This window comes from Tarenaya hassleriana, unplaced genomic scaffold (genome assembly GCF_000463585.1).
Source record: "Tarenaya hassleriana unplaced genomic scaffold, ASM46358v1 Cleome42, whole genome shotgun sequence".
In the NCBI taxonomy this organism is placed as follows: domain Eukaryota; kingdom Viridiplantae; phylum Streptophyta; class Magnoliopsida; order Brassicales; family Cleomaceae; genus Tarenaya; species Tarenaya hassleriana.
In genome coordinates this window covers 262,705-288,456 of record NW_010966986.1, presented here as the reverse complement: position 1 = coordinate 288,456, position 25,752 = coordinate 262,705, and the positions used below count along the sequence as shown (strand labels likewise).

The 25,752-nt window shown below is 40.3% G+C and overlaps 6 protein-coding genes across 13 annotated transcripts; 3 read left to right on the top strand and 3 right to left on the bottom strand.

The window, feature by feature from the left end:
* Positions 1-22: 22 nt before the first annotated feature.
* Positions 23-3,449, bottom strand: LOC104825017 (TITAN-like protein). 2 transcript variants are annotated; one of them, XM_010557246.2, is made up of 7 exons: positions 3,001-3,449; positions 2,643-2,769; positions 2,133-2,430; positions 1,962-2,035; positions 1,276-1,336; positions 682-1,109; positions 23-246 (listed from the first exon to the last, which is right to left on the bottom strand). In XM_010557246.2, the coding sequence occupies exons 1-7, from the start codon at positions 3,285-3,287 to the stop codon at positions 226-228; spliced, it is 1,296 nt and encodes a 431-aa protein (XP_010555548.1). In that variant the 5' UTR covers positions 3,288-3,449; the 3' UTR covers positions 23-225. The 2 variants fall into 2 exon arrangements, with proteins under 2 accessions (XP_010555548.1, XP_010555549.1); XM_010557247.2 differs by having other exon boundaries at positions 1,291-1,336; positions 3,001-3,448.
* A 639-nt stretch (positions 3,450-4,088) lies between these two features.
* On the bottom strand, positions 4,089-7,376 carry LOC104825016 (snurportin-1). 2 transcript variants are annotated; one of them, XM_010557244.1, is made up of 7 exons: positions 6,970-7,376; positions 6,286-6,472; positions 5,935-6,185; positions 5,432-5,546; positions 5,162-5,254; positions 4,764-4,907; positions 4,089-4,459 (listed from the first exon to the last, which is right to left on the bottom strand). In XM_010557244.1, the coding sequence occupies exons 1-7, from the start codon at positions 7,326-7,328 to the stop codon at positions 4,343-4,345; spliced, it is 1,266 nt and encodes a 421-aa protein (XP_010555546.1). In that variant the 5' UTR covers positions 7,329-7,376; the 3' UTR covers positions 4,089-4,342. The 2 variants fall into 2 exon arrangements, with proteins under 2 accessions (XP_010555546.1, XP_010555547.1); XM_010557245.1 differs by having other exon boundaries at positions 6,286-6,457.
* A 627-nt stretch (positions 7,377-8,003) lies between these two features.
* On the top strand, positions 8,004-9,621 carry LOC104825015. Of its 6 annotated transcripts, none has more exons than XR_773503.1 (5): positions 8,004-8,228; positions 8,310-8,533; positions 8,613-8,781; positions 8,901-8,989; positions 9,468-9,621. XR_773503.1 is itself a non-coding variant. In XM_010557242.1 (3 exons), exons 1-3 carry the CDS (start codon positions 8,055-8,057, stop codon positions 8,652-8,654), a joined length of 390 nt encoding a protein of 129 aa, XP_010555544.1. In that variant the 5' UTR covers positions 8,004-8,054; the 3' UTR covers positions 8,655-9,621. The 6 variants fall into 6 exon arrangements, 1 of the variants encoding a protein (XP_010555544.1); XR_773501.1 differs by having other exon boundaries at positions 9,259-9,621; XR_773500.1 differs by having other exon boundaries at positions 9,184-9,621.
* Positions 9,622-10,677: 1,056 nt separating this feature from the next.
* LOC104825014 (SNF1-related protein kinase regulatory subunit gamma-1-like) lies at positions 10,678-12,964 on the bottom strand. The gene is made up of 6 exons (XM_010557241.1): positions 12,614-12,964; positions 12,293-12,465; positions 12,000-12,176; positions 11,644-11,919; positions 11,379-11,542; positions 10,678-11,140 (listed from the first exon to the last, which is right to left on the bottom strand). Exons 1-6 carry the CDS (start codon positions 12,891-12,893, stop codon positions 10,849-10,851), a joined length of 1,362 nt encoding a protein of 453 aa, XP_010555543.1. The 5' UTR covers positions 12,894-12,964; the 3' UTR covers positions 10,678-10,848.
* A 1,296-nt stretch (positions 12,965-14,260) lies between these two features.
* Positions 14,261-22,188, top strand: LOC104825013 (argininosuccinate synthase, chloroplastic). Its single transcript, XM_010557240.2, has 10 exons — positions 14,261-14,404; positions 19,416-19,471; positions 19,598-19,679; positions 19,909-20,050; positions 20,294-20,342; positions 20,423-20,605; positions 20,799-20,873; positions 20,953-21,138; positions 21,298-21,386; positions 21,480-22,188. The coding sequence occupies exons 1-10, from the start codon at positions 14,332-14,334 to the stop codon at positions 22,030-22,032; spliced, it is 1,488 nt and encodes a 495-aa protein (XP_010555542.1). The 5' UTR covers positions 14,261-14,331; the 3' UTR covers positions 22,033-22,188.
* A 992-nt stretch (positions 22,189-23,180) lies between these two features.
* LOC104825011 (adenylate kinase 3) lies at positions 23,181-25,342 on the top strand. Its single transcript, XM_010557239.2, has 6 exons — positions 23,181-23,452; positions 24,014-24,159; positions 24,261-24,380; positions 24,453-24,620; positions 24,740-24,829; positions 24,965-25,342. The coding sequence occupies exons 1-6, from the start codon at positions 23,332-23,334 to the stop codon at positions 25,064-25,066; spliced, it is 747 nt and encodes a 248-aa protein (XP_010555541.1). The 5' UTR covers positions 23,181-23,331; the 3' UTR covers positions 25,067-25,342.
* Positions 25,343-25,752: the final 410 nt, after the last annotated feature.

Genomic DNA, 25,752 nt, shown 5'->3' with positions numbered 1-25,752 from the left:
ATATTCCTTTTCCTCTGAAAGAAGAGCCAAAGAGATGCATTCACTTCGTTATATAACTTCAAAAAGAGTATCCATGACCACAATACCTATAAAATTACTCTCTGAGATGCTGGACATGGTAAAAGAGATACCTCAACACAAAATATCCAAGAAGTTGGATTACAAGGAAAGTTTCCAAAATGGATGAACCCCTGCTGTTTCTGTTTTGAATGTACTCCAAAACCGTCATTCATTGTCTTCTATCCTCTGCAACAGGAGATGCATATACACATAAGGCCAAAGATATTCCTTTTTATGGAGATAGCATAAACAAAAAATCCAAAAAGCAACATTTATCCATTTAGTTAAAGTGAATCGAGTATATGCCGAATACAAAATGAACTGACAAGATGATATTGTTTGCTCTAAAGTTTTCGGCACGTTCCACAAAATGTATCGTAGACAAGTTTGAAAGATGCACTCATAAGACTCCAACGAGACTTGAGATCCCGTTTAGCAATTTGTTTTCCTCATGAGGCAGACATAAAATATATTGGAATCGAAAGAGACTGAAGAGGCATGTTACGTGGCTAAATAAATAACAACCGAAACCAACAATATTTTAATTTCTGAAATAACTAAATAGTATGATATACTTGTTAAAATAAATATAAAAAAAGCTGACAGAAACGTAACACCTACCATTCGTTTGCTAATGTAGGGCTGTATGCGCACTGGCGCTTGAGAGATGCTTTCAGTTTTAACTGAATTTGGTTTCTCCTTCTCGAATTCCTTTCTGGATTCTTTCCGAGTGCCTGACTGCCAAACCCGACCAAAATTGGGAAGCCAGTCTGCATCAGCGTCACTGTTTATAACATGTCCCCTCCTCTCCATCTCCAGCTCTATCTTTCTCCTTTCAGCCCATGCAGCGCCAACCCTCTTAGGGTTCAATTTACGAGTCTTTCCTGATTTATTTGCTTGAGATACAAAGCTAGTTGCTGGATGGTTTGATTGAACTACAGAAACATCCCCATCATTTGTATCAAGCCAAGGAGGGGGAGCTCCAGTGTGCACATTCCCGCTCGCGTCTTCGAGGCGTGATGAAGAAATGCAAGTGATACTTAGCGAACCTGAAAAAGGAAAAAAAATCATGCTCTGGAAATTAGAACACTTCATTGCCTAAAATCTCAATAAAATACATAACAATTGATGTTGTACCACTAAATCACTGGTCAAAGAATACCCAAAAAATAGAGAGAGAAAGAGACAGCAGAAAGCAGATTAAACTTAAAATACCAGTTAGATGGTTACCGGAAGAATTGTGAGTCCCCTCCACTAGTTTTTGAGCCTGCCATACCTGATATATCACCATGAAAGCCAATATCAATATGAGTTGAAATATGCAATGAGTAAATATTTATCGAAGGGAATCTCTGGACTAGGAAATAGTTACAGCCCTTAATCTTTCCTAGACGCAAAAAAAAATTATGAGTTTGATAAAAACAAAGCAGGTACTCATAATGAAATTAAAGGGTGCCATCATACCCATGCACCAGAAACGGATAAAACAACAAGGATCACGGAATCTCAGAATAGAACTGCTCAGACATACCAACAAGAAATTTATTTTCAAATCATCTCGAGGGAAATCTTACATGGAAGGGCAATAAACAGATGATGCTCCACGAGCAAACCTAAAGAGTATCTAATAACATTTCAAATCTGAGAATTTAACATTTTCAGTTACACATTAAGGATTTAAAACATGCACTGAATTGTATATACAAATCATATGCCTGAGTGCATGTACAAACTATGTCAAATCTGATAGCTACAGCTAGATTTCTCATTACGTTTAGGTGTCTTTCATTTTATTCCAAAACTGTATAACAAAATAAATAATACATACCAGAATGGTTACAGTGGTAGAGAGCTCAATAAACTGCCAATTGGCAAAGCAAGTTATTGCGACTAACGCCTACCTCTTGACTGCCATAACCACTGTCTGAGTAATCTCTGCTACTATAGGGAATGGAATGTTGGCCAAACATGTTGCCTGTAGAATAAGAAAAATAGAGACAATCATAAGCATCTAACCAATCAGGATGATGCCACAAACTCATTAAATGAGGTAGATATTAAATACTGTATACCTGTTAAATCACTTGGTGTGTATGTACAAGGAGGAAGGTAATCGCCCATTGTATGCATCTGTGCAACTTCAGGAAACCCTGAATGCGGTATCTGATACTCATTTGTATTATACTGTAAAGGCATAACATCATTTGAATAGTCTGATCTTATATGGTTTCGAAGACTTTTTTCAATTCTATCTACAGTTTCAAACTCGAGCTTATTGTGGATATCATTTGTTGGTCCGTAAATCTGTCCACGTGGCCCTTTATCAGAAGATGCTGCTTCATTTCCCAATGATTGGCAATTTGTCTCCCACTGCAACCAGCAACCAGCAACCATTAATCAACTTCATTTGGGTACTATACCATACAACATTAGAATAGAATTAAAACCAAATAGTCATGCATTCTCTCATAGTTACGCTCCTAAAATGCAGAAGTTGTACCCAGGTCGAGGATAATGAAAAACCTCTAGCCACAAAACCATGATGCAGAACAGAATAATCTCTTTTGATATTAAGTGCATACCTGAGCTACATCAGCCCCCGAGAGCCGGAAATTGTCTATGCAATCCATTCCCGGGCCATATTTCCAAAGAAAATGCTTCAAATTCTTAAGATGATCAGCACTCGCGAGGTGATTGATGGCCTTGGCACTAACAAAAGATACGCACCATTCAAACCACCAAATCTCAATTCTGCAGAAAAAATTATCTATTCCACCAGAAATTGTGTACTGTAGTTAAGCAATTCAATCTGAAACTCCAAGAACAATCACAATACATCTTCTCTGTATCCAGATCCTGCTATCCTCTCGCAAAACCAACGATTCAAATCGAGCAAACTAATAGAAATCTAGTTACCAAGCATTTAATTGAAGTCCATACCAGGCAAAGGAGCTACCAAGCTCGACGATATCCTCGTCGCAGAAGACGCACCAGGTGCGGTTCTGCGACTCTTCCTGCGGTCGGAGGACGCTAGGGTTTCTCACGAAGAAGCGAACGTCGGCGATTTTGGCGCGGAAGCGATCGAGGAAGGCAGAGAGGAAGTCTTTGTGGCGAGGGAAGTACTTGTGGCGCGGGCCTTGGTCGTGGTGCAAACGGCACACCTTGCAGAACTCGATCTCGCTCTTCTTCTTCGTCGATAGATTCTTCTTCTGCTTCTTTTTCTCCATCTATGCGTTCTTCTCACGATCAGTGTGTGCAGTGCAAAGCAGGTTTTCAATACAACGATGGACTTCGATCCCGTCACGCATGAATTAACCTTCTACCGCCATTGTCGTAGCAGGCTAAGGCTCGCCTTCATTAAACCTTCTGTTCTGTTAACCCCAGAGTCCATTGCCTTTTCCTGGTTCATTCGTTTTAGAAACTACATGCCGTTTCGCCAAGCGTTGCGAGACTTGGCGACGTTTTTTTCATTATGTAAAACAACACGCTGTTTTTGGGAGAAATTAGATTTCCATCAGCGGGAAAAACACGTTTGCCTGCCTAGTGCCTGCTTGTGCTGTAAAACCAATTTCATAAATTAATTAATTAAAAATCACTATATTTCATAATAATATAAATTCATGATAAATTTTTAAAAGTAAAATCTCTAAAAAAAACACTGAATTTTACAATTTTGACAAAAAAATACTGAACTTTATTTTTTGTCAAATAAACATTAAACATTTAAACGAATCTAAAAAACACTGAACTTTTTAAATGATTCAAAAAATATATGAATTTTTTTGCGATTATAAAAAAAATACTGAATTTTTTTAGTGATTAAAAAAATATATGAATTTTTTTCAATTGTCAAAAAAATTAAGTAAAATAATCGGACGTGATTGTATTTTATTATACCACATCAAGTGTTTATTTTGTTAAACTTATATAAAATTTAATGTTTATTTGATAAAATAAAAAATTCAGCATTTTATTTTGTGAAAATAGTGTTTTTTTTTTTTTAGATTTTCCTATTTTCAAATAAAAACTAGGGAATCGAGGCGTGATTGCATAAATGGAATCCCGTATAGCTAATGGGAATATAGTCGCAACAAGATACTAAATTATCAACATTTTACACAACAAGCGACTGTAAATATCACCAACAGGACCAATGCTCCATCCATCGAAACAGATACACTGAGCGGAACAGAGGGTTAGCCTTAGCCATGAAGACGGAGATTCTGCAGCTGGGCTAGTACAGAACATGATCTTCGAGACCCCTGTTTGTTTGCCGTAATCTTCAACCAGTCATCTCGACTTCAGGAGCCTTGTTTTCTTCAGTGTCGTGTGAAATGACTGAGGCAGCAAGATCATCTATCTTCAGTGGAGAATGCCGAGCAATATACTGAAACATGATCTGGAGAAAAAAAATGGTGGAAGGTTGTGTAATGGACATTTTTCGATTGTAATAATGCATGATCGTACCCAAACCGAATCCGATATAAAAACTGAACAGATACTATTTCTCTAAAACTGAACTCGAACATAATATGAAAATAACCCCAAAATTCAATAAAAACCAAACCCAAAGTGAAAACAGACCGAACCAAATCTAACATAAAAATCGAATAGATAGAATTTTTTTTAAACCGAAAAAACAAACCCGAATGGGAAACCGAAATGTCCTACCCTAATTGCAACGCAGAATTGAGGACACTAACCTTGGAATAACTATCAGCGAAAGCTCGGGCTCGATTGGTCTTGCCAAGATACTGTAAATCCGCATTCTCGAGTCTGCCATCCACACAGCTCAACCCTCCATTGCCAATGGAAAAACGAAGAAGGCTTCCCGAAGATAGCTCCGACTGGCAGAACAGTCCAAAAGTGCGTGAAGCACACAAGGTTAGCAGAATGGCAACCGAGACAAAGCATGCGAATGCTGTGTGAGTTTTACCAAATCTTTCAAGTCCTTCGATAAGTGAAAACATAAAACACTACTGCATGTCCTTACAAGCTTAAGTCACTGGGTCTGTTTACGCATAAACCTAAGCTGGTTTGGTTCTAAAAACTTGAAACAGGGCACATAATGTCTAGATCGAATTTTGTCTCTTGAGCATACCTGCTTTACGAAATCTGCATCCAAGCAACCAAATACTACAGGTGGATCATCCGATGTCACTAGTTTCCCGTCATCTTGAAGCTCCAAAACTACCTGGGCACATAATACAAACAATTGTGTATATGAGAACTTTCATCATATGAGAATATATTGCTAATTGCAATTACTTCAGTAACTGTATTCTTAACTTTACACAGTGATTTCTTTTCACTCTGTTTTCCATTTCTCTATGATAAACATGGGACCAAGAGACATGTGAAGTCCACTTACATGCTGTTGGTTTGGAACTTCTCCTTTGCTGTCTGTATCAATGACATACTGGCTACATTTCTCATCCTTCCACACTAATACCAAAGGAGTAGTTCCTGTATGATAATGTGCATGCCTGAGAACGTTACACGATTTAAGAATTTATGTCAGAAAATATGTGTGAAACAGATCACAAGCAAACATTTCAAGTGATGGGTTTGGACAGTACTTATGGTATCATGATATACAACATAAACACGAGGCAAGCGGTGAAATAATTTGATGATATCATAGAATGCATGCAAAACTCTTATCCTGATTGTATTATAAACGCAGCGTTCAGCTTGATTGATAACACTTGATTCACAACTACGAACCTAACATGTGAAATTTTTTTGCCAACCAAGTGCAAATAGCGTGAGAAAAAACCGGGCAAAACTATAGTCAACTAGAGAGCATGTCAATGAAAAGGCAAGATGATAGAACATAAAAGGGGTTGTTTCACTTGGAAGAGGCATTCTTACTTGTTATAAAATAACAACCCATCCTTGACATATGGCACTGATCCTGTATAAGCCGAGAAAAGCCCGCTTTGGTCACAGTTATAAACAGGTACTGTATTAAACCTAAACTTATGGTAAAAGGAAGGAGGGCCACAAGCTCCTGTCTCCGAAAGCTTGGAGTTCAACCAAAAGAACCTGAACTCTGCTGTACAATCATAGAGAGAGTAACCCCGCCAACAAATCATATCAATCACGTAGTATGTTTGATCCGACTGCATAAAACAGCAACGATCACCTCATCAAAACCCGCCTGATCAAGATTGAAAATTTCGACAACTGATATATCAGAGAAAACATAAAAAGCATCTTTACCTCGTGAAAAATGCAGTCTAGTATACAATAAGACTGCGCAGGGCCAGACGCACCTTTCGTCCTTGCGCCGCCTGGTAATGCGGAGGGGAAATGATGCAAGATGGAGCCATTACGTAACCTACTAACCGTTGTTCCGTTCGATGAAACAACAAAACATCTTTTTCCAGTTGGCCTAGCAAACACATACCTACAACCAATCAATTTCTGCGATCAGATATATAACCCGGATGGGTTTAACAGAATGGTCATCATTAGACATCCCTATTTCTGCTGACCCAAACCTTTGAGCAGAAGAAACATAGATTTCATCCCGGACACTAGCAGATATGCAATAAGACAAGCTAACTTTCGGAAATCATTCAAACTCTTTTATACACATCAAGAAAGGCGCTATGAATTTGAACTCAAGTTCTATCAAACAAAATTCTGTGCCTCCCAATTCGAAGTTGAATGGAGAGATTTCAACCTACACTCAGTACTTCATCGCTGAAATCACTTAACTCGAAAAGAACAATCAATCTAATTTTATTCCGGCGATTGAATCACAAGGTACGATCTTTTCCTAGATTACCCTAAAAATTCTCCGAAGAAAGCCGAGCAATTAACGCACCAAAACCAGAAGACAACCACACAATGACCGATGAGATAGATCAAATGCAGGAAAATTTGCAGAGAGTGACAAACCAGTCTTCGCTTAAACCATCAGGGACGTCGATCATCCACTCAGGTAGCATCAGCTGTCTCGCGAACCATTTGCGAACCTCAGGTCCTCTGAGCCTCGAAGCTTGGCGAACGTCAAGGCTGCTCGAGGGAACGGATTCGAATCCGGGTTCCGGTTCGGGTTCGGATGGCAACTCGAGTTCGGGTTCAGATTCGGGCGACGCAGGTTGGAAAGAGATGACGGAGGAGGCCAAGTTCCGGGCTCGCTGCTGGGCATCGTTCCGATTATGCGCTTGCCGGAGAAGAGAGAGCTCACGGCGTCGCTGTTGATCGGAGATTGGCCGTCGTTTGAACGAACGGCGAAGATCTTTCGGCGGCGCCATCTCGGAAGGGAGTCACCACTTTGCCCGTTCAGATTAGGGTGAATTGCCACAAACACAACATACATATGTATACCCATGTATATATTACTCTAATTTCTGTCATATACAAAAAAAAAAGAAGGCAAATTTACCAAAATTACAAAATTATTCATAAAATTTTAAAATATTCTTAAATCATTTATGCCATGTTACAATATTAGAAGATAACTACAATTTATAACATACAATATAAAACATTAATACACGAATAAAATGATTTTTAAATCGACAGTATTACTTATAAAATATGAATAGAACAATTAAATATTTTTGAAAATGTTGTATAAAATATAATGTACAACTCTAAAATCACAAAAAAATTACACATAAAAGTTCAAACTGAAAAAAAAAATACAATATTTATCTTTTTGGTATTTAAAAATTATAAATATATTTTAGTGGTGGTAATAATCGTAATCAATCAAGAAAAGAAAGGAATATTTATGGAATATTATAAAAAAAAATTGTGCATAAAACCTTTGGAGAATTTTGTAACAAAATACATATGAATTAAATGATGTGTAAATAAAATAAAAATATATTTATTTTGTTGTTAATTAGATATTTGATTGTAAGAAAAAATTATGTGATTACATGTAAGAATTGGACCCAAAAATGGCTTTTTTCGGTCACTCTTTCACACCAAAAATTGGGTTTTTTGGGTCCAATCTCAGAGAGATTTCAAAAATGGAGAAAACCCTCTGGGAAAATCTGCCATTGCTGGTGAGAGCGAACTCTAAGGAGTCTGTGGAAGGCATTCTCAAGGCTCTATGGCGGTCTCGGAAAACCGGTCTCTCTGCTTCTGATCGTCTTCTCTTCCGCGACTTGCTTCAGCTCGAAACTGACGCTGATCTCGACCCAGTAAGCTCCCCATCTTATGATTAGGGTTTGGGTTTTTGATTTGGAGATTTATCCTCTTCCTTTGTTCGAATTCCCTGTTAGCGGATTTCCCACCGCTCTTATAGTCCTCCGACGCTATTCTTGCCGAGCAGAGCGTGAACGATTTCGAGTGTTGTTCTTCGCTTTATGCCGTTCGATTTCGTGTTCTGCTAAAAGCTTCCGGCGCATTTTTAGTATGGATCGTTGCCAAAGTTCTACGTTTGGAAATAGATTTAACGTGGGCGTCATACCTGATTCCGCTTAGTTTCTGTGCAATTGGACATGAGGTTAGAATTCGAACCCAGAAACTAGAGTGCATTAGTTGAACGTTTCGTGTTCAGATTCCGATTTTTTCACCTTCTGCAGCTTGTACTCTGTCTGCGGATTCTCATTCGAAGATGTGTATGAGAATATCAGCAAGGATGAGATTCACTGGCCGTTTCCGGACGAAGTATCCCCTGAAATGAAGAGATTGTTGATTGTTTTGCTTCAGAAATTTCAGAAAGAGTGGCAGGATGATGTGTCGAGGGATCAGGTGATGAACTTTGCTTCAGAGATGGTTGATTGTTTCTTTGATATGCTTGGTTTTGGATTGAATTATGGTTCGGAACTTCGGTTCTGTTAAATTGATTCTACACGATTGTTGGAAGTTAGGCTGCGAGCCCCACTGAAAATCAATGACATGGAGTATGGCGAGCCATGACAGAGAACAGACGGAACCTTTGGCTATCCTCAATATGAAGGTGAGGGAGTTTTTTCATCAGCATCTGTGTTTTTACAGATACCCGATTTCTTTTATTCATCTCTGTGACTTGAAAAAATACTGGTTAGAGATGTGACGAAGAAAGTTTGTCTTTTTACGTTTTGAATGTTGAGCCTTTTTGCTTTGCTCCCAATCCTCTCTTTAGTTATTCGGATTTGTTTTGAGATTCCACAGCAGAAAAGTGGTATTACAATTGCTATCAAAGAGATTCTAGGTTTCGAAATCTCGGTATCCGCTGTGTTCATGCAGCTCCAGAATGATGGGAAGCCATGTTCGTATGAATCAGAGGTGAAGTTCCAAATATCTAAAGACGGTCTAGAACCGATGCGACGGGCGATGCAATCAATGAAAGAACAAGCTTTTACAATTACTGCAAGTAGCATATGCTTCCATTAGCAATTTCCTCCATTGTTTATCTGCTTTTTGCTAAACCTGTTCCCCTTTTTTACTTCCGGCAGGATGATCCATCAGACATTTTCTTGTATCCGAGAACAGATGCAGATTAGTGAACAGCTAATGTAATGAAAGGAACTGGTAACTCTTTCTCTTTGAAGTATTTTTGTTCACTAGAATTCATTGGTTATAGTTTACGTTGATACTAATTTCGGCTAACTGTTATTGAAGTAGTAAAGAAAAGAAGAACTATGATGAAACTAAGAAATGTCCTCTACGTTAGAATTTAGGTTTGATATTTCGGGTTTCGATTTAATTATTTTTGGATTAAGATTTTTCGGTTTTAGAAAATCCATTTCTATTCTTTTTTTTTTTTTATGTCGGGTTTCGGTTCGATTCGATTTTCATTAATAAAATTCAGCAGACAGAGACAAAGTCTTGTGCAGCTGCTTAGAATTAAAAAAGTAATTTAAATGTTGTGATCTCTAAGCAACGTCAATAAATGTCATCAGTTTGTGTACATGGGAATCAGCAGATGGGCTGTGAGATTTGTAACATTTAATACAGTTCTAATTAACGTTAATCCCCATCAAGCAAAAGGGTATATATATATATATATATATATATATATATATATTCTCAGTTAATTTGGTTTTCTATATATCTCAATCGAAATGTTGAGTCTTATTAAAATTTATATATACTATTGACCCCATCTCTAAAAAAAAATATAGTCGCTTTTTTCGTGTATGTGTTTCATGTTCTCATCTGTTATTGGGCAGGAATATATAATTATCCTATCTCTAGATATCATCCAATAATATATATATATATATATATATATATAATACGGAGTTAAATTACTGCCCTCGATAAATTTTTATTTTAATGTCTAAATTTTGTATATTCAGCTTTTTTTGTATTCTGTATATTATGTATTCTGTAAATAGGATTTCTATCCAAAATAATAAATACCCTCCTATTGCTATAACTATTTCTGTAAATATGTATGCTATAGGTTAATTAGATCATTTTTCTAATATATTTTTACGTCTCCATTTTATTGTTCAAAGTTTATAAATTCTATATTTTAAAATCCCCAAATCTTTAGTTTGAATCATCCCTCGAATCTGAATTAATAAACCACAAACACTTGATTCCCAAAACGACATTTTCTGCATTACATTTGCATCCTCTTTTTTTTTAATCCTAATTATGGGCAAATTCAGAAGCTTTTGGGGGGAGAAAAAAGTGTTAAAGTGTTACAAAACAAGGTGACAAAGAAGCCGAAGCTAAACTTGTTAAATTTCAAGTGGTGAGTCCAAAGAGGGGAAGGTAGAAACTCGGACACGATGATATAGTATATATACAACACATTTCCATTGCAAGACAAAGCTTTTGCAAGATTTCACAGCTCACAGCACATTCCTCATATGCAAGAATCTCTCAGACCCTGCTGCTGTCCGGCAACGGCAATACCCCGTCAAAGAAATCTCCGAAATATCCCCGTGGCTCGTGCACCAATCTCGATATTATGTCTCTGAGGGTGATCACTCCTTCGAGGTTCCCCTCTTCATCCACCGTGTAGATCCTGTGGATCTTCTCCGAGTCCAGCCTCATTATCATTTCTTTCATTGTGCTGCTTTTCTTGCAAGTGATCATACCCGAGTTCTCGTCCTGTCTCTTCAGCTTCAGATGCCCTCTTACCGCCGTGAGGAAGTCCTTTGCTGTTATCGTTCTGTTTAGATGACAAGAAAAGCGGTTAGAGTCCCGCATCTACCATATGTGGGGAGAATTAGCTCTCTATAAGGGCACACACTAGCTTTTGAGGAGATTTCTATTCATGGGTCTTGAGATTTAATTGGATCCGTTATGGATGTGGATGGGTTCTATCAAAAACCCGTCAAGAAAATCTCCAAAAGATCATCACAGAAGAAAAACTGCATGTTCATGTCGGTTTTTTGTGGTACACAGACCTTAAGTCATGGTAGATCTCCGGTGCTGTCAGAAGGAACTGAATGTCTCCAAGGCTAATGTTTCCCAATGCCTTGTTGCTCCCTTTCTCCATGACCGGTACGCCGCCTATTCTTCGTCTTCTCATCAATTTAAACGCTTGAAGAACCGGTTCGTGCTCGTATACCTTGTGCAAAATTGCAAGATGTGTTTTTGTTGTTTTTCAGAACCTGCAATGGAAAGTTTGTTTCTTTTCGGTTCTTGGTCGAGAGAGATAAAGATCCTTACCTTTACAATGTGATCCGATGACATGTACGGGAGACCGGTGTCCGAGACTGTTCTTTCTCCCCAGCTCTCAAACCAAGAGAGTCCGGAACATTCTGCAAGCATGTGGATAACTGCGGATTGCGTAACTATGTTATCGATCTTTCCTTCGCCGAGATTCACCACGGGAACACTCTTCATCTTGTACTTTGAGAGGAGCAGGAGCATCGTTAGAAAGGAGTTCGATTTCTGCAATGCGAGGAACGGAGCCCATCGGAATGAACCCGAAATGTCTTTCACCTGTCCCGAAAAAAGTGAATCTTCAGAGAACTGTGAACACAATCTTCGAATTGGAAACTCTTCCGAAACATGTATTTAACCTTAGTGTTCTTGTAGAATTCCGAGGAAGTAAGGTCTTCGAAGAAGTTTCCCGACGTAACGGACGCGTCCTCGGGTCCCAGAGCGATGAGACCTGCCGCATTGGTTACTCCGTTAGCTGCTACTGCCAATGCAGCTCCGGTCCGAGAAGCCTGGCTCCTAGGAGACGGAGGCTCCGACTATGGAAACACGAAGATCAAGATTCATTCGGAATTATAATATCTCTCCCCCGATTCAAACCATGAAATATAAAAAAAGGCCCTTCTGGTTTTTCTCTCGGATTAGAATCTCTAACCTGCTGCAGGATCCATACGGCAATGCCCGCAAACTCCACGATTCCGATGTATCGGTCTATCCAAGAAGCTTCGTCGGAAGCATCGACATCGACTATAGGTGCACTTAGAATCTTGTTCCGAGACAGTATCTTGACAGTGTCTGCTAAGCTAGTGTCTGATCTTATCTCTGTCACTGCATCAACAGAACAAAAACACGAGTTCTTCGACCGAAAACATCGAGAAAGAATTCGAAATGCTGGGAAGATTACTCCTCTTATCACGAAACGCATCACCATCTATTTCTGCGGATCTATTCTACGAGAAAACGGGCGAGTTTAGACCTCGAGAGGCGGTGGAGATGGGGAAGGAAGAGACGGGAATGCTCTCGAAGCAGGCGTTGAGCTTCTCGGTAGGAGAGAGCTGAGGCTCCTGAACGTCCCAAAGATCTTCGACTCTCATCCCGAGCTTTGCCTCTGGGCTTGAAACTGTGATCTTCTCCTCTTCATCTTCATCTTCTTCATCATCAACCTCTCTTCTTGGATTCTGCGTACTTCCCATCTCTGATGAATTCCTGCAGAAGCTTGATCTCGTTTCTTTGAATGTGCTTTGAAGGGTCGTCATAGTTTTCTTTCTTCTTCTTCTGTGTTTATATATATATAGAGAGGGAGATGATCGTAAAGACAAAACCGGGTTTTGCTGATTCTTTGTGCTTATCCGTTTTTGTTGCCTGTCCCTTTTTCTCTCTCAGTTGTGTTCTGTTTTGACCAGTTCTCCGTGGCGGCCAATGGTACTTTGACGTCAGCAATTTGCCATTATCCATATATATATATATATATATATATCAGTGACCGGACTGGTGTTACCAGTATCCAAATATAGTAGTCAGAAAAATATACAAATACCAATATTATAATTTATAAATATTAAAAAATAAAAAAAAATGTTTAAAAAAAGTTAAGAATAGTTTTTCTGTTCGTACATGTTAAATTCGGTTAGTCAGTTTAAAGAAAAGAACGGTGGACCTTTCATAATTCGGTTCGGAATTTTAGCGGTTCGGTTCGTTAACGGTTTGTTCGGTATTTTAAAATTTATACCAAATTAGTATTGTATATTATTCAGTTCCGATTTCAGTACGGTTCGGTTTCAGTTTTTTGTTAAAAAATTCTAGATTTTTTGAAGAAAATTTCAGTTTTTCGATAATTTTATAAAGTTCGGTTCGGTTTTAGAAAATTCGGTTTTATAAAAAAATTATATCATTCGAAAATTTTAAATACTATGATTCGAAAAAAAATATTGAAAATTTCGGTTCTGTACGTCCACTGGTCAGATGTCACATAAATCATTTTCGTATATATATATATATTATATAAATCTCTAAAAATATTATATGAAAGGTCCACTTGAGTTTTGAGTTGAGGTTGTTTAAATATTTATCCCGCATCACGCGAGGATAATACACAAACATGTTTGGGACGTGGAAAGGTCTCTCCGGCATTTCAAAAATGAAAAATAAAATAATTATACAATGTACACGTGTTTGTATGTATATGCAAGTATATATATATATATATATATATCTTTCTCGCCTAATATTATTATTATTTTTTCATGTGTCATCTTTATAAGAGCATTAATAAGAAAATGTATTTTTTTAGACCGACACTGTAAAATAAATAAAAAACAAAAGTTTAATTAGTAAAATACAAACCTTGTTTCCCCAAACCACAAAATTAGTAATGTAATTTTTGTTTGTGTGAAAATTATTTTTCGATTTGACGTATAAGATTTATGAAAAATTTTGTAAAACAGTTTTTTTTTAGTGTGACTTTGTCTTTTTAAGGGGTTTTCCAGTTCTTTCAAATGGTAAAATCTATATTTTTAACGTTTTTTTCATTTTTTAACTTATTTTCTAAAAAACCAGAAAATACAAAAAAAAAACTCAAAGTAATGCTTATAATATATTTCATTTTTATTACTTTTAAGTTGGTCATAAACCCTATACTTAGAGACAACTCACCATCGTCACCATCGTTTCGAGCGGCTGAAGCAGAAAACCCCAATGGCGGAAATCATTGCGACTTCTCTTCCCTCTCCGTCGTCATCAGCTTTCGCCTTCCGTAGCCCCCTCAATGGTTTTCTTTCTCCCTTCCATTAGTTCATCTCTTTCGTTTTTGGACATTGGATTCCACTCATTCTGTGTATTGATTTCGTGGGTTTTGGGTTATGAGATGATATCTTTCTGAGTGACTTCTTGTGAGGAAATTTCGAGCATGAAAAGCTCCGATTATGGATGAACTGCTTTAAATTTCCATGTCATCCGTGAATGCGTTTTGGGTTTATCGATTCTCGATATGTTTGATTTTGATGGAAGAAGTTTTCACCTCGAAAGTTCATTCTCGCTTCAGTGGGGCGTTTTGATTCTCATTCCTGCAAGATCCGAATCGTGATATTGTTGTGGTTTGGAAAAATGTTTCTCATATATTATTGACAATTGTCGTACAACGACATATATACATGATTGACAATTAAGGAGTTAGAGAATAATCTGGAAACAATATAGTAACCGAATCAATCAAGAGAGATTTGCGTAGACTTATTCATCACTAATATGCCCCCACAAGATCGGTGTCAGCGGAGAGACCGATCTTGGACCGAAGAAGCTCGAACCGGTGGCGGGCGAGAGGCTTGGTGAGAGCGTCCGCAAGCTGGTCGGCAGAGGAGACGTGAGTGACACGTAACTTCTGAGCTTGAACTAGTCCGCGGATGAAGTGGTAGTCAATTGCGACGTGTTTCATTCGGGAATGGAATACGGGATTTGCGGAGAGATAGGTGGCACCGACATTGTCGCAGTAAATGACTGGCGCCGTGGGAACAATAATGCCAAGCTCGGATAGGAGGGAGACAAGCCATTGAACCTCCGATGCCGTGGTTGAGACAGACTTGTACTCCGCTTCAGTAGATGATTTGGCCGCGAACCGTTGTTTCTTGGAAGACCAAGATCTCGGGTTTCGGCCGAGATAAACGATATGAGCTCCCATTGATGTGAAATCATCACGATCACCACCCCAATCTGCATCAGAGAAGGCATGAAGAGACAACGGAGAGGAGCTCGAGAGAAAGATACCATGGGAGCGAGTCCCGCCCAGATAGCGTAGGACCCGTTTCAGGGCTTTCCAATGTTCCGACGTAGGACAATGCATGTATTGGGAAAGCTTATTGACCGCAAAGGCGATGTCCGGTCGTGTGAATAGAAGGTATTGTAAGCTTTCCAATATTTGTCGATACTCCGCAGGGTCATCAAGCTTGAAGCCGCTGTCGCGTCGAAGGTCCAATGTCGTCGTTAGAGGTGTGTTGACTGGCTTAGCGTCGGCCATGAAATGACGGGAGAGAATGTCACCAATGTACCGCCTTTGAGAGAGGAGAATTCCCTTTGGTCCGCGAGTCACCTCCACGCCTAGAAAGAATGATAAAGGACCGAGGTCCTTAATGGAGAACCTTCGAGCTAGTATCGCAATAAAGTCTTGAACATTCTTCGTGTGGCTTCCGGTAATCACAATGTCATCTACATAGACAAGGACAAAGAGAGTGATAGAGTCGCAGTTGTAGATGAACAAGGAAGTGTCCGAGAGAGAGTTGACGAATCCGGAGGCAAGCAGGAACCGACAAAGCTCGTTGTACCAAGCACGTGGTGCTTGCTTTAGCCCGTAGAGAGCTTTGTGGAGTTTGCACACGTATGAAGGGCGATCTTGGTCGATAAACCCGGGAGGCCGAGCAACATAGACATCCTCGTCGAAAGTTCCTTGGAGGAAAGCGTTATTTACGTCAAGCTGGTGAAGTGGCCATCCCCGGGAGACCGCAACACTTAGAACGACTCGAATTGTAGCGTGCTTGATGACAGGACTGAAAGTGTCATTAAAGTCGATCCCGGGTCGTTGATGAAATCCCTTTGCGACAAGGCGAGCTTTGTACCTGTCAACAGAGCCATCGGATAAACGTTTAGTCCGAAAAATCCACTTACACCCAATGACATTGTAGTCCGGATTTGGTGGTACAAGACTCCAAGTGCCGTTTCGAAGGAGGGCATTGAATTCATCAGCCATTGCACTCCGCCATTTGGGATCCTTGAGTGCTTGCGATACACACGTCGGTTCCATATCTCGGTTAGGGTCAATAGTGGTGGTGAGTGTGAGTTTCGGATGCGGTTTGGTGATGTGGTTTTTCGAGCGAGTGGTCATTGGATGTGTGTTTAGAGGTGGTTCATGGGAGGGATGGGTCGGTGGTGGTTGTTGGTCGTGGTGGATGGAGGGTTCGGCGGGTTCAGATGCGGTCGGTGGCGTGTTTGGCAAGGTAGATGAGAGGGGTGACGGTGTCGGCAAGTCTTGTTCCGGGGAGTTTCGAACAGGTGATGGAGTCAGCATCGTGGGCAACATGGGCGATGGTATCGGGACGATAGGCCGGCTCGGAACAGTGGACGAACGTGATGGTGAGGGATATGTGGCAGACTCAGTCGAAGAGGAAGTGGAAACCGAGAGGTGACGAGCATAAGGAAACTCCGACTCTACAAATTCGACATGACGCGAGACATAAACACGGGATGTGGCTACATGAAGGCAAAGAAAGGCACTTTGAGTTAATGAATAACCAACGAAGACGCACGGAGAGGAACGTGGCTCGAGCTTATGACGAGAGTAGGGACGAAGCCACGGGAAGCAAAGACAACCGAAAGATCGTAGCTTCAAATAATTTGGAGACGTGCAAAACAAGGTTTCGAATGGTGATCGACTTTGAAGGACCGGAGTGGGAAGACGGTTTATTAAATAGACCGCTGTCGGAAAAGCAAAACTCCAAAGGTCCAACGGCATAGATGCATGAGAGAGGAGAGTAAGGCCGGTTTCGACAATATGACGATGTTTACGCTCGGAAACACCATTGTGTTCCGGCGTGTGTGGTGGAGAAGTGTGATGAGAAATGCCTTGAGAGGCAAGAAACTTTTTCAAGGCAAGAAACTCACCACCATTGTCGGAGAAAAATGTGACAATTTTTGTTTGAAACCGGTTTTCAACTAGAGATTTGAAAAGAGGAAATATCGTTGCCACGTTGGATTTTTGACGCATAGGGTAAAACCAAGTATATCGTGTAAAATGATCAATAAAGATGACGTAGTACTTATATCCATCAAACGAAGTGATGGGTGAAGTCCAGACGTCGGAATAAATAAGCTCAAGTGGACGCGAAGAAGAAACCGATGACGTCGAAAATGGAATTTTGTGGCTTTTATTAATCAAGCAAGACTCACATGACAAGGAATGGTTCGGAACACTAGTAGATGGCAACGAAAAACGAGAAACAACAGAATTAAGAACTTCCCAGGATGGGTGACCTAGTCGAGAGTGCCATTCGGAGAGAGATTTCTTGACACTTGACAAGGCAAGACTCGAGGGTTTATTTGGAGATGAAGATGACATAGGAAGAGCCGACCATTCGCACACACCATGCTTAAGTGGCCCGGTTACTATTATTGCCCCCGTGTTGAGATCCTTCACCTGAAAGAAACGGGAGAAGAATTCCACCGAAACATTATTAGAACTGCAAAGTTTATGAATGGATAGTAGGTTTTTCTGCATGGTTGGAACATAGAGAATATCATGAAGTTTAAGGGAGCGGGTAAATGAGGGAAGAGAAGAGGAACCGGTGTGCGTAATAGCAAGACCCGAGCCATCACCAATGATGACCTCATCACCACCGTGATAAGGTGAGTGCATGGAAAGGTTGGCCAAGTCGGATGTCACGTGGTGAGACGCTCCCGAATCTAGGAGCCACGATGAAGGGGAGGAGGAGGATACAACCGTTGGGTGAGCACTCGCCTGCCATAATGAATCGCCATTGTGGGAGAGCGATGGGTCCGATGAGTGTCGGCCTGGCTGGGAGGTTAACAACCGACATGTGCGAGCACTGTGACCCTGTGACCCTGGACACCGCACAGTTGGCACTTGCCGAGGTATGGACGAGGAGATCGTGGGTTGTAGTTCCGCGGTTGCGATGAGTACGGGCGCGGTGAGGACTGCGCCGGGGAACCGCGGCCTCCACGAGGGCGCCAAGCATATCGCGAGCCTTGATGTGCGACATTGGCAGTTAGTGGAATCTCAGACGGGTTTAGTACAGCAATGTCGACATCGTGTGATAGCAGCTTCTCGTGGAGTTCGATGAACGAGATCGGTGTGTCTCGTGCATTGACAGCATCTTTCACCGTTTTGTATTCATCTCCGAGGCCATTGAGGATGAGATCAACGAGATCCTCGTGATCCATGGGCTTTCCAAGTAGTGCAAGTTCGTCCGACTTAACTTTGAAGAAATTCATGTAGTCATCAATCGATTTGGAGCCTTTCGATTGACGACGCATGAGTTCCTTGATTTGCTTGACGTGTCCTCGGCTCGAGCGTCCATATGTCTGAGAGAGAGCAGTCCATGCGGCGGCTGCTGAAGAGGCTGTGGCGACCAAAGCTTGGCACGGAGCGGAGATCGAGCCAAGAAAAGCCGAGAAAACTAGGCGATCTTGGCGAAACCACGGAGTGTAGGCGGGATTTTGCGTGATAGCATTGGCGACGATGATGGTGGGCGGCGGAGCAGTGGCCGGATCAAGGTAGGCGTCAAGGTTGTAACCTTGGAGGAGGGCTTGGATTTGGATGCTCCAAGTCAGAAAATTTGTGCCGTTGAGTTTGGTCACGTTTGAGACATTGACGTTGATCAATGTAGATGCGGGATCGTCGGTGTTGTGTGCGGTGACATTGTCACGGAGAATGGCATCGGAGCTGGAGGGTGTGTCGGAAACCATGGAGGACGGCTAAATAAGTCGTCGATGGCGGTGGGGTTAGCAGAGAAGCTGCGAGGAATAAAAAAAAGAAAAATAGGATTGTGGGGGTGTTCTGGTCGTGTGACACTTAGGCTCTGGATACCATGTTGTGGTTTGGAAAAATGTTTCTCATATATTATTGACAATTGTCGTACAACGACATATATACATGATTGACAATTAAGGAGTTAGAGAATAATCTGGAAACAATATAGTAACCGAATCAATCAAGAGAGATTTGCGTAGACTTATTCATCACTAATAGATATATCTTGTTTGATCCTGTTCTGCAGGTTCCTCTGGAACTCAAAATGTAGCTTGGCAGAGAACCGGGTTGCCGTTTCAAGAGGTATTTACGATTTGTTGAGTTGCAAAGTATTTATCTTCATGGCTTCTTTCTTTCAGGGAGAAGGATTGTTCTAATTGTCTCGTATCTGATTCTACAGTTCTTCCTCTTATCGTTTGCTGAATGCAGATATATGCGCAAAGAAGCAAACTCTCTGGCAATGGTGTCCTTAGCAATAACTTCATTGCTACTCGAAGTTCCAAGAAGCAAGGTGAAGCTCCTCTCAGCAGATCAACCGTTTCCTTCTTTTGAGGGCATGTTCTTTTCAGATTGATTCTTGTGTCCTTCCTTTGTGAATTTGATTTGATCTGCCCACTGGTCAATCTTTCATGTCTACTAGGAAGAATCTTCTTTGTGATTTCCGTTATTATGTATTGGATGTTGTCTAATCGGGGTAGGGTTATGACATTAACAATTCTGGTCTTGATCTTGATCTGCAGTTGTCCGAGCTGGTCTCTCTAACGATGAGCAGACTGTGAAGACTGTTGATTCAAATGGTGCTGGGCTTCGTGGCAAGCTAAAAAAAGTTGTTCTAGCTTACAGTGGAGGCTTAGACACCTCCGTGATTGTGCCATGGCTAAAGTAAGTATATTTTCTTTGAGTGCATATGGAATGCAATGGGTGACTGGAATTAGGCACGGATCTCTAATCCACGGGCTAATAGTGATTTATCGGGAAATTGAAGCGGATTGTTTAGATGCTTTGAACGTTTCTTTTGTTTTCGTTTAGATTTAGGTTCATCCTCTCGTTTCATTTAGATGCAGCTGTTGCAGAGTTACACAAAATATTTACCATAAACTGCTTATCTTTTTTTTTCCCTCTTAGGGAGAATTATGGCTGTGAAGTTGTGTGCTTCACTGCAGATGTTGGACAGGTAGGCTTCAAAATCTGCCTAGCTTGACTCTTTATTCGATAAAATCATTCTTTAACCTATTGCAAATGCTTGATTTGCAGGGATCAATAGAGTTAGAGGGTTTAGAACAAAAGGCCAAGGCCAGTGGTGCTTCTCAGTTGGTTGTTAAGGATCTAAAGGAGGAGTTTGTGAAAGATTACATATTCCCTTGCCTTAGAGCCGGCGCTATCTATGAACGGAAATACTTGCTTGGTACCTCAATGGCCCGACCCGTTATTGCAAAGGTAACTTTTCACAAAGTTTTGTCCTTCGGAGATGACCAAAATAATTGATAAAGGTGGAACATGGAATGGGGCATTTTCAGTTTCTTATCATTAGAGAAGATCCGGTCGGCTCTATTATCTTATTTGCATCCCTTCACGTGATCTCATAGAGTCCTTTTAGGTCCCGTTATCTAATTTAGCCTCAAAATGATAGGCTATGGTCAATGTAGCAGAGGAAGTTGGAGCTGATGCCGTGGCACACGGGTGTACTGGCAAAGGAAATGATCAGGCAAGACTTGAAACGCTGTGCTAATTTATTACATGTAAAGTATGTCATCTTCCTTATTTGGCCTTAACTGTTTAACCAGGTTCGGTTTGAGCTTACCTTTTTCTCGCTAAATCCGGAGCTTAAAGTTGTGGCACCATGGAGAGAATGGGAAATTCAGGGAAGAGAAGACGCTATTGAGTATGCCAAGAAGCATAATGTTCCTGTACCTGTGACTAAGAAATCTATTTACAGCCGAGACAGGAACTTATGGCACCTCAGTCACGAGGTAAAGTTTTCCAGCTGGTTCCAGAATTATCCAGATCTATGTCTTTAACTATATAGCAAACCTGATTCCTGTCTATTCATTTTCTTCTAAATATGATGCAATGATCTGGTTGATTTGCATGTTTCAACTACTAAATGTCGGATATCGAATTTTTGAAAGGGTGATATATTGGAAGATCCAGCAAACGAGCCTAAGAAAGATATGTACATGATGAGTGTCGACCCAGAAGATGCTCCAGATCAGCCCGAGTAAGCGTCTTCTTTGGACCATGGCATGTTGTCATCCATCCATTCATGTTCACCGATGTGGTCTGTATCATGCTTGCATGGTTTTACATATAGGTACCTCGAGATAGGGATCGAATCTGGAGTTCCCGTCTCGCTCAACGGGAAGACCCTCTCTCCAGCCACCCTTCTCTCCGAGCTAAACACCATAGGAGGAAAGCACGGTATTGGCCGCATAGACTTAGTAGAAAACCGGCTCGTTGGCATGAAATCCCGAGGCGTTTATGAAACCCCCGGGGGAACTATCCTCTTCACAGCGGCCCAAGAGCTCGAGTCCCTCACCCTGGACCGGGAGACCATCCAGGTGAAAGACACGTTAGCCCTCAAATACGCCGAGATGGTTTACGCTGGAAGATGGTTCGATCCGCTCAGGGAATCCATGGACTCATTCATGGAGAAGATCACAGAGAAAACGACTGGCTCGGTCACGCTGAAGCTGTACAAAGGGTCAGTATCGGTCACGGGCCGTAGGAGTCCGTACAGTCTGTACAGGCAGGACATTTCTTCGTTCGAAGGAAGCGAAATCTACAACCAAGCCGATGCAGCAGGGTTCATTCGGCTCTATGGGCTGCCCATGAGAGTTAGGGCAATGCTCGAAAAGGGCATATGAACATGTCGTCTTCTGTCTTGACACAACTGAGATCTTGTTTCTTTTGTCTGTAAGTTCGTTAAATTCGAGGATTAGAGTTTCACTTTCAGAGAACTTTTGAGTTATGACGGATTTGATATTTATATTATCTATGCTGGTCTCTGTATATTGTTCGTATGACTATACGTACGGTATATTTAGACATAGCTACAAAGTCTTCAACATATGTACAATAAAAGCAAAGTAAACAAAATTTCTAAAATCGTCTGAATAAAATATTAATTATATATAAATCTGTTATAGGAGTAATTAATATGAAATATTCCACAATATTTACGAATTTATCTATTTCAATATTAATTTAAAATATATTGTACCAATTAAAATTTTCTCTCGGTATCTCGTTCATTTTAATTTTTCTTTATGTATAGAAACAACTTTATTTCTTGGATTTATAGATTCTTCACGTTTTATTTATGGAGATAAATTTAGGTGATGCTGATTCTATTCCTTGTCAACTGTAATGGCAAATAGATTTCATTAGAATTAATTTTTCCATTAATAGATTAAGAACTTATCCCAATTTTTTATAACCTTCTCCAATAACAATTTTACTTCAAAATTTATCTGTCTATCTTTATATTGGTTTTTGGTTGTATATTTTAAGATTTTTCAGTTAAAAAATATATTCATCATTTTGATTTAGACCAAATTTTAATAGAATTCAATTTAGCTTTACTTTTCTTTAAAAAATAATATTTTTTAAACAACTATCAAATTTTTTTATCGGATTTTTATTATTTTGTATCCTATTGGATTAAAAAAAATTAGTTTGATTTTGAAAATATTGAAACAAATATATTTTAAATACATTCAATTCGAATATAAATTAATTAAATTAAATTTTCGGACAAAACTAATCATATATGAGTCACAAATTCTATCACTAATTTTCTCTTTATCTTATCTTATCACGAATTTCGTTGGACACCGGAAAATAATTTTGCTAAAAAATCGCTAAAATTTAGAGAGGAAAAAGAAAAGCAAGCCCTCACCAACCTAAAAAATCCGTGCTAGATAAATACATGACATAGCAGCAAAGGGCAAAACAGTAAATTTGTGTAGATAAGGCGAGACAAACCCGCTGCATGAGGCGGAAGCATTGCAGGTCGGAATCGAATCTAAAAAGCAGAGAGGTAACTCGCATTTTCCAAGGACCCTTTTGTAAACCAAAACCACTGGTCTTTGCACAGAAAAAAAAAAGAAAAAAAAGCGAAGAGCCCTAAGGACCCATCTCTGTTCGAGCGAGAGAAGACGATAATGGCGACAAACAGCGCAGCGGCGGTGGATTTGGAAGATGTTCAGACCGTCGATCTCATGTCCGAACTCCTCCGTCGTATGAAATGTGCTTCAAAGCCTGAAAAGCGCCTCATTTTCATTGGTATGTCTAAAATATGCCCTGCGTTTTGTCTTGCTGTTGCTCGATCCATCGAATTCTGGCGTCCTCTGTTTGTATTTCCTGGGAAAAAAAGTTTGATTTTTTTTTTAATATTTGGTGGGTTTAGTGGTCGATTGGATCTTTGAGGCTTTACTCATCTCATCTGAAGTGACGAGAAAGAATTGGAGGAAAAGGCAAAGCCTTTTGTTTGTTTGCCTGTGTGAATTTTCAGGGTATTGTTATGTAACAGTGGCATTGTTGCTATCACTTTGCTTATGCAGTGAAGTATGTTTCTTTTTGGGGTTCCCGATTGAGTTCTGTGTTTAGATTTGTGGATTTCCTCATCGTTCACATTGTTTGAGGAAGAGAAGGAAAAAGGGGTTTGAAATTGCTCCATAATTGGAGAACTCGGCAGAGGAAGGATCCGAATCGGCTAGGGTTCTACACTGATCCTGAAATGGGAAATGAGTTGATACTTCTGCGCTCTGTAGCATTTGTTATGGTATAGAGAATGTGTTTAGTTCTTGGATTGAAATTTGAATTGGAGACCTATGTGATTGATAGGTCCTCCCGGTTCGGGGAAAGGCACGCAGTCTCCCGTGATCAAGGATGAGTTCTGCTTGTGCCACTTGTCAACCGGTGATATGCTGAGAGCAGCTGTTGCGGCGAAGACTCCTCTCGGCGTAAAAGCAAAGGAGGCAATGGAAAAGGTTAGGCCAAGCCTCGGTTGTTTCGGGTTTCGGGTTTTTCTTTTCAATGATGGTTATGTGAGATGAAAGCATGAATTGTTATCTTTTGTTGTTTTTACCAGGGAGATCTTGTATCGGATGACTTGGTTGTCGGCATCATGGATGAAGCAATGAACAGACCGAAATGTCAGAAAGGTTTCATTCTTGACGGGTTCCCGAGGACCGTGACCCAAGCCGAGAAGGTATCGTTTTTATTCTATGCGTTCCCTTTTTTTTGCTGTGAAATATATTCGCTTGACTTAAAAAGTTTGCAGCTCGATGAGATGCTCAAGAGGCGAGGATCCGAAATTGACAAAGTTCTCAACTTTGCTATCGATGATTCTATTCTAGAAGAAAGAATTACCGGGCGGTGGATCCACCCTTCAAGTGGCAGGTCTTACCACACTAAATTCGCGCCTCCCAAAGTTCCCGGTGTCGATGATGTAATATTTCTACATACATTCATTTTTGTTTCATCAACTTCTAGTCAGCAATTAGAAACCTTTCTGATTGCCCTTAATTTCTTCACCGATCTTTTCTCGTCTACTTCTTTTCATGTAAGGTTACCGGAGAACCACTGATCCAACGTAAAGATGACAATGCCGACGTTCTTAGGTCGAGGCTTGACGCATTCCACAACCAGACAGAACCGGTATGATCTCGAAAAATCTCTCATATCATCTGGGATGGTAAAATAGTGTTGCTTTCTTTAAAACTGATAGACCTTTTGGACATTACAAATTAGACATACTTTTTTGTTCATTGCTATGCTGGATTTGGTTTGCAGGTTATTCAATACTACGGCCAGAAGGGAAAACTCGTGAACATTCCGGCCGAGAAACCTCCTCAAGAGGTTACCGCAGAGGTGAAGAAAGCTGTTTCTGCCTGACCTTAACCGCATCTGAATTCCGAAAATCTTTGTTTTTACGACTTGAAAACGATCGGTAAGAGACTAAGTACATACCCCGAGAAAACGCCTCGATCCATTGCAGGGCTTGCTTTCGATTTTTTCGTGACCCGGATGTTTGAACTGCGTTAAATAACCGTTGCGCTATCACTGATGGGCTTGTTGCAATATGCTAAGGGATGGTTGTCCTTTGTTCCAATACATGAGATTTAAGAATTTGTCGAACGAACGAAAGAAGGCTTACATGTCCTACATCCACCTTCTGTCTGTCTGATAGAACCCCTCGTACACATTGGGGCCTTGTCCATCGAGTAATCTTACATATGATTATGGGTTTCGGGTCGGCTTTTAGATTCGGTTTCATTATATTTTGATTCAATATTTTATGTTTTAAACAAAATCCAAATTTTTTAAAGAAATTGTTGGTTTTTTTATTATTTTTATATTTGGGCATGTTCGGTTTTTTGTTTTAAAAAACTTATAATCGTTGCCTTTTATATTAGGTTGTTTGATTACGATTTTGTGGTTCGGGTTGGTTTGATTTTTGCAAAACCAAACCGAAACTCCCTACCGGCCACCGTGTCTTGTTTCACCCTCACAGTCGCGATAACCAAATCCAAATTTTATGGAAATTGAATAAATTGAACCCAACCGGCCGCCGTGGTGAA

Coding starts and splice junctions, on each gene's coding strand:
- LOC104825014 (XM_010557241.1), bottom strand. CDS start 12,893: ATGACGACCCTTCAAAGCACATTCAAAGAAACGAGATCAAGCTTCTGC. Junction 12,177..12,292: donor CCGTATGGATCCTGCAGCAG/GTTAGAGATTCT, acceptor GTGTTTCCATAG/TCGGAGCCTCCGTCTCCTAG. Junction 11,543..11,643: donor CATCGGATCACATTGTAAAG/GTAAGGATCTTT, acceptor ATTTTGCACAAG/GTATACGAGCACGAACCGGT.
- LOC104825016 (XM_010557244.1), bottom strand. CDS start 7,328: ATGGCGCCGCCGAAAGATCTTCGCCGTTCGTTCAAACGACGGCCAATC. Junction 6,186..6,285: donor TAGACTGCATTTTTCACGAG/GTAAAGATGCTT, acceptor TGTTTTATGCAG/TCGGATCAAACATACTACGT. Junction 5,255..5,431: donor AAGTTCCAAACCAACAGCAT/GTAAGTGGACTT, acceptor TTATGTGCCCAG/GTAGTTTTGGAGCTTCAAGA.
- LOC104825017 (XM_010557246.2), bottom strand. CDS start 3,287: ATGGAGAAAAAGAAGCAGAAGAAGAATCTATCGACGAAGAAGAAGAGC. Junction 2,431..2,642: donor CGGGGGCTGATGTAGCTCAG/GTATGCACTTAA, acceptor TGCTGGTTGCAG/TGGGAGACAAATTGCCAATC. Junction 247..681: donor CCTACATTAGCAAACGAATG/GTAGGTGTTACG, acceptor CTCCTGTTGCAG/AGGATAGAAGACAATGAATG.
- LOC104825015 (XM_010557242.1), top strand. CDS start 8,055: ATGGAGAAAACCCTCTGGGAAAATCTGCCATTGCTGGTGAGAGCGAAC. Junction 8,229..8,359: donor CTGACGCTGATCTCGACCCA/GTAAGCTCCCCA, acceptor CTTGCCGAGCAG/AGCGTGAACGATTTCGAGTG. Junction 8,534..8,612: donor TCTGTGCAATTGGACATGAG/GTTAGAATTCGA, acceptor CACCTTCTGCAG/CTTGTACTCTGTCTGCGGAT.
- LOC104825013 (XM_010557240.2), top strand. CDS start 14,332: ATGGCGGAAATCATTGCGACTTCTCTTCCCTCTCCGTCGTCATCAGCT. Junction 20,051..20,293: donor GTGATTGTGCCATGGCTAAA/GTAAGTATATTT, acceptor TTTCCCTCTTAG/GGAGAATTATGGCTGTGAAG. Junction 21,139..21,297: donor TATGGCACCTCAGTCACGAG/GTAAAGTTTTCC, acceptor AATTTTTGAAAG/GGTGATATATTGGAAGATCC.
- LOC104825011 (XM_010557239.2), top strand. CDS start 23,332: ATGGCGACAAACAGCGCAGCGGCGGTGGATTTGGAAGATGTTCAGACC. Junction 24,160..24,260: donor CAAAGGAGGCAATGGAAAAG/GTTAGGCCAAGC, acceptor TGTTTTTACCAG/GGAGATCTTGTATCGGATGA. Junction 24,381..24,452: donor CCGTGACCCAAGCCGAGAAG/GTATCGTTTTTA, acceptor AAAAGTTTGCAG/CTCGATGAGATGCTCAAGAG.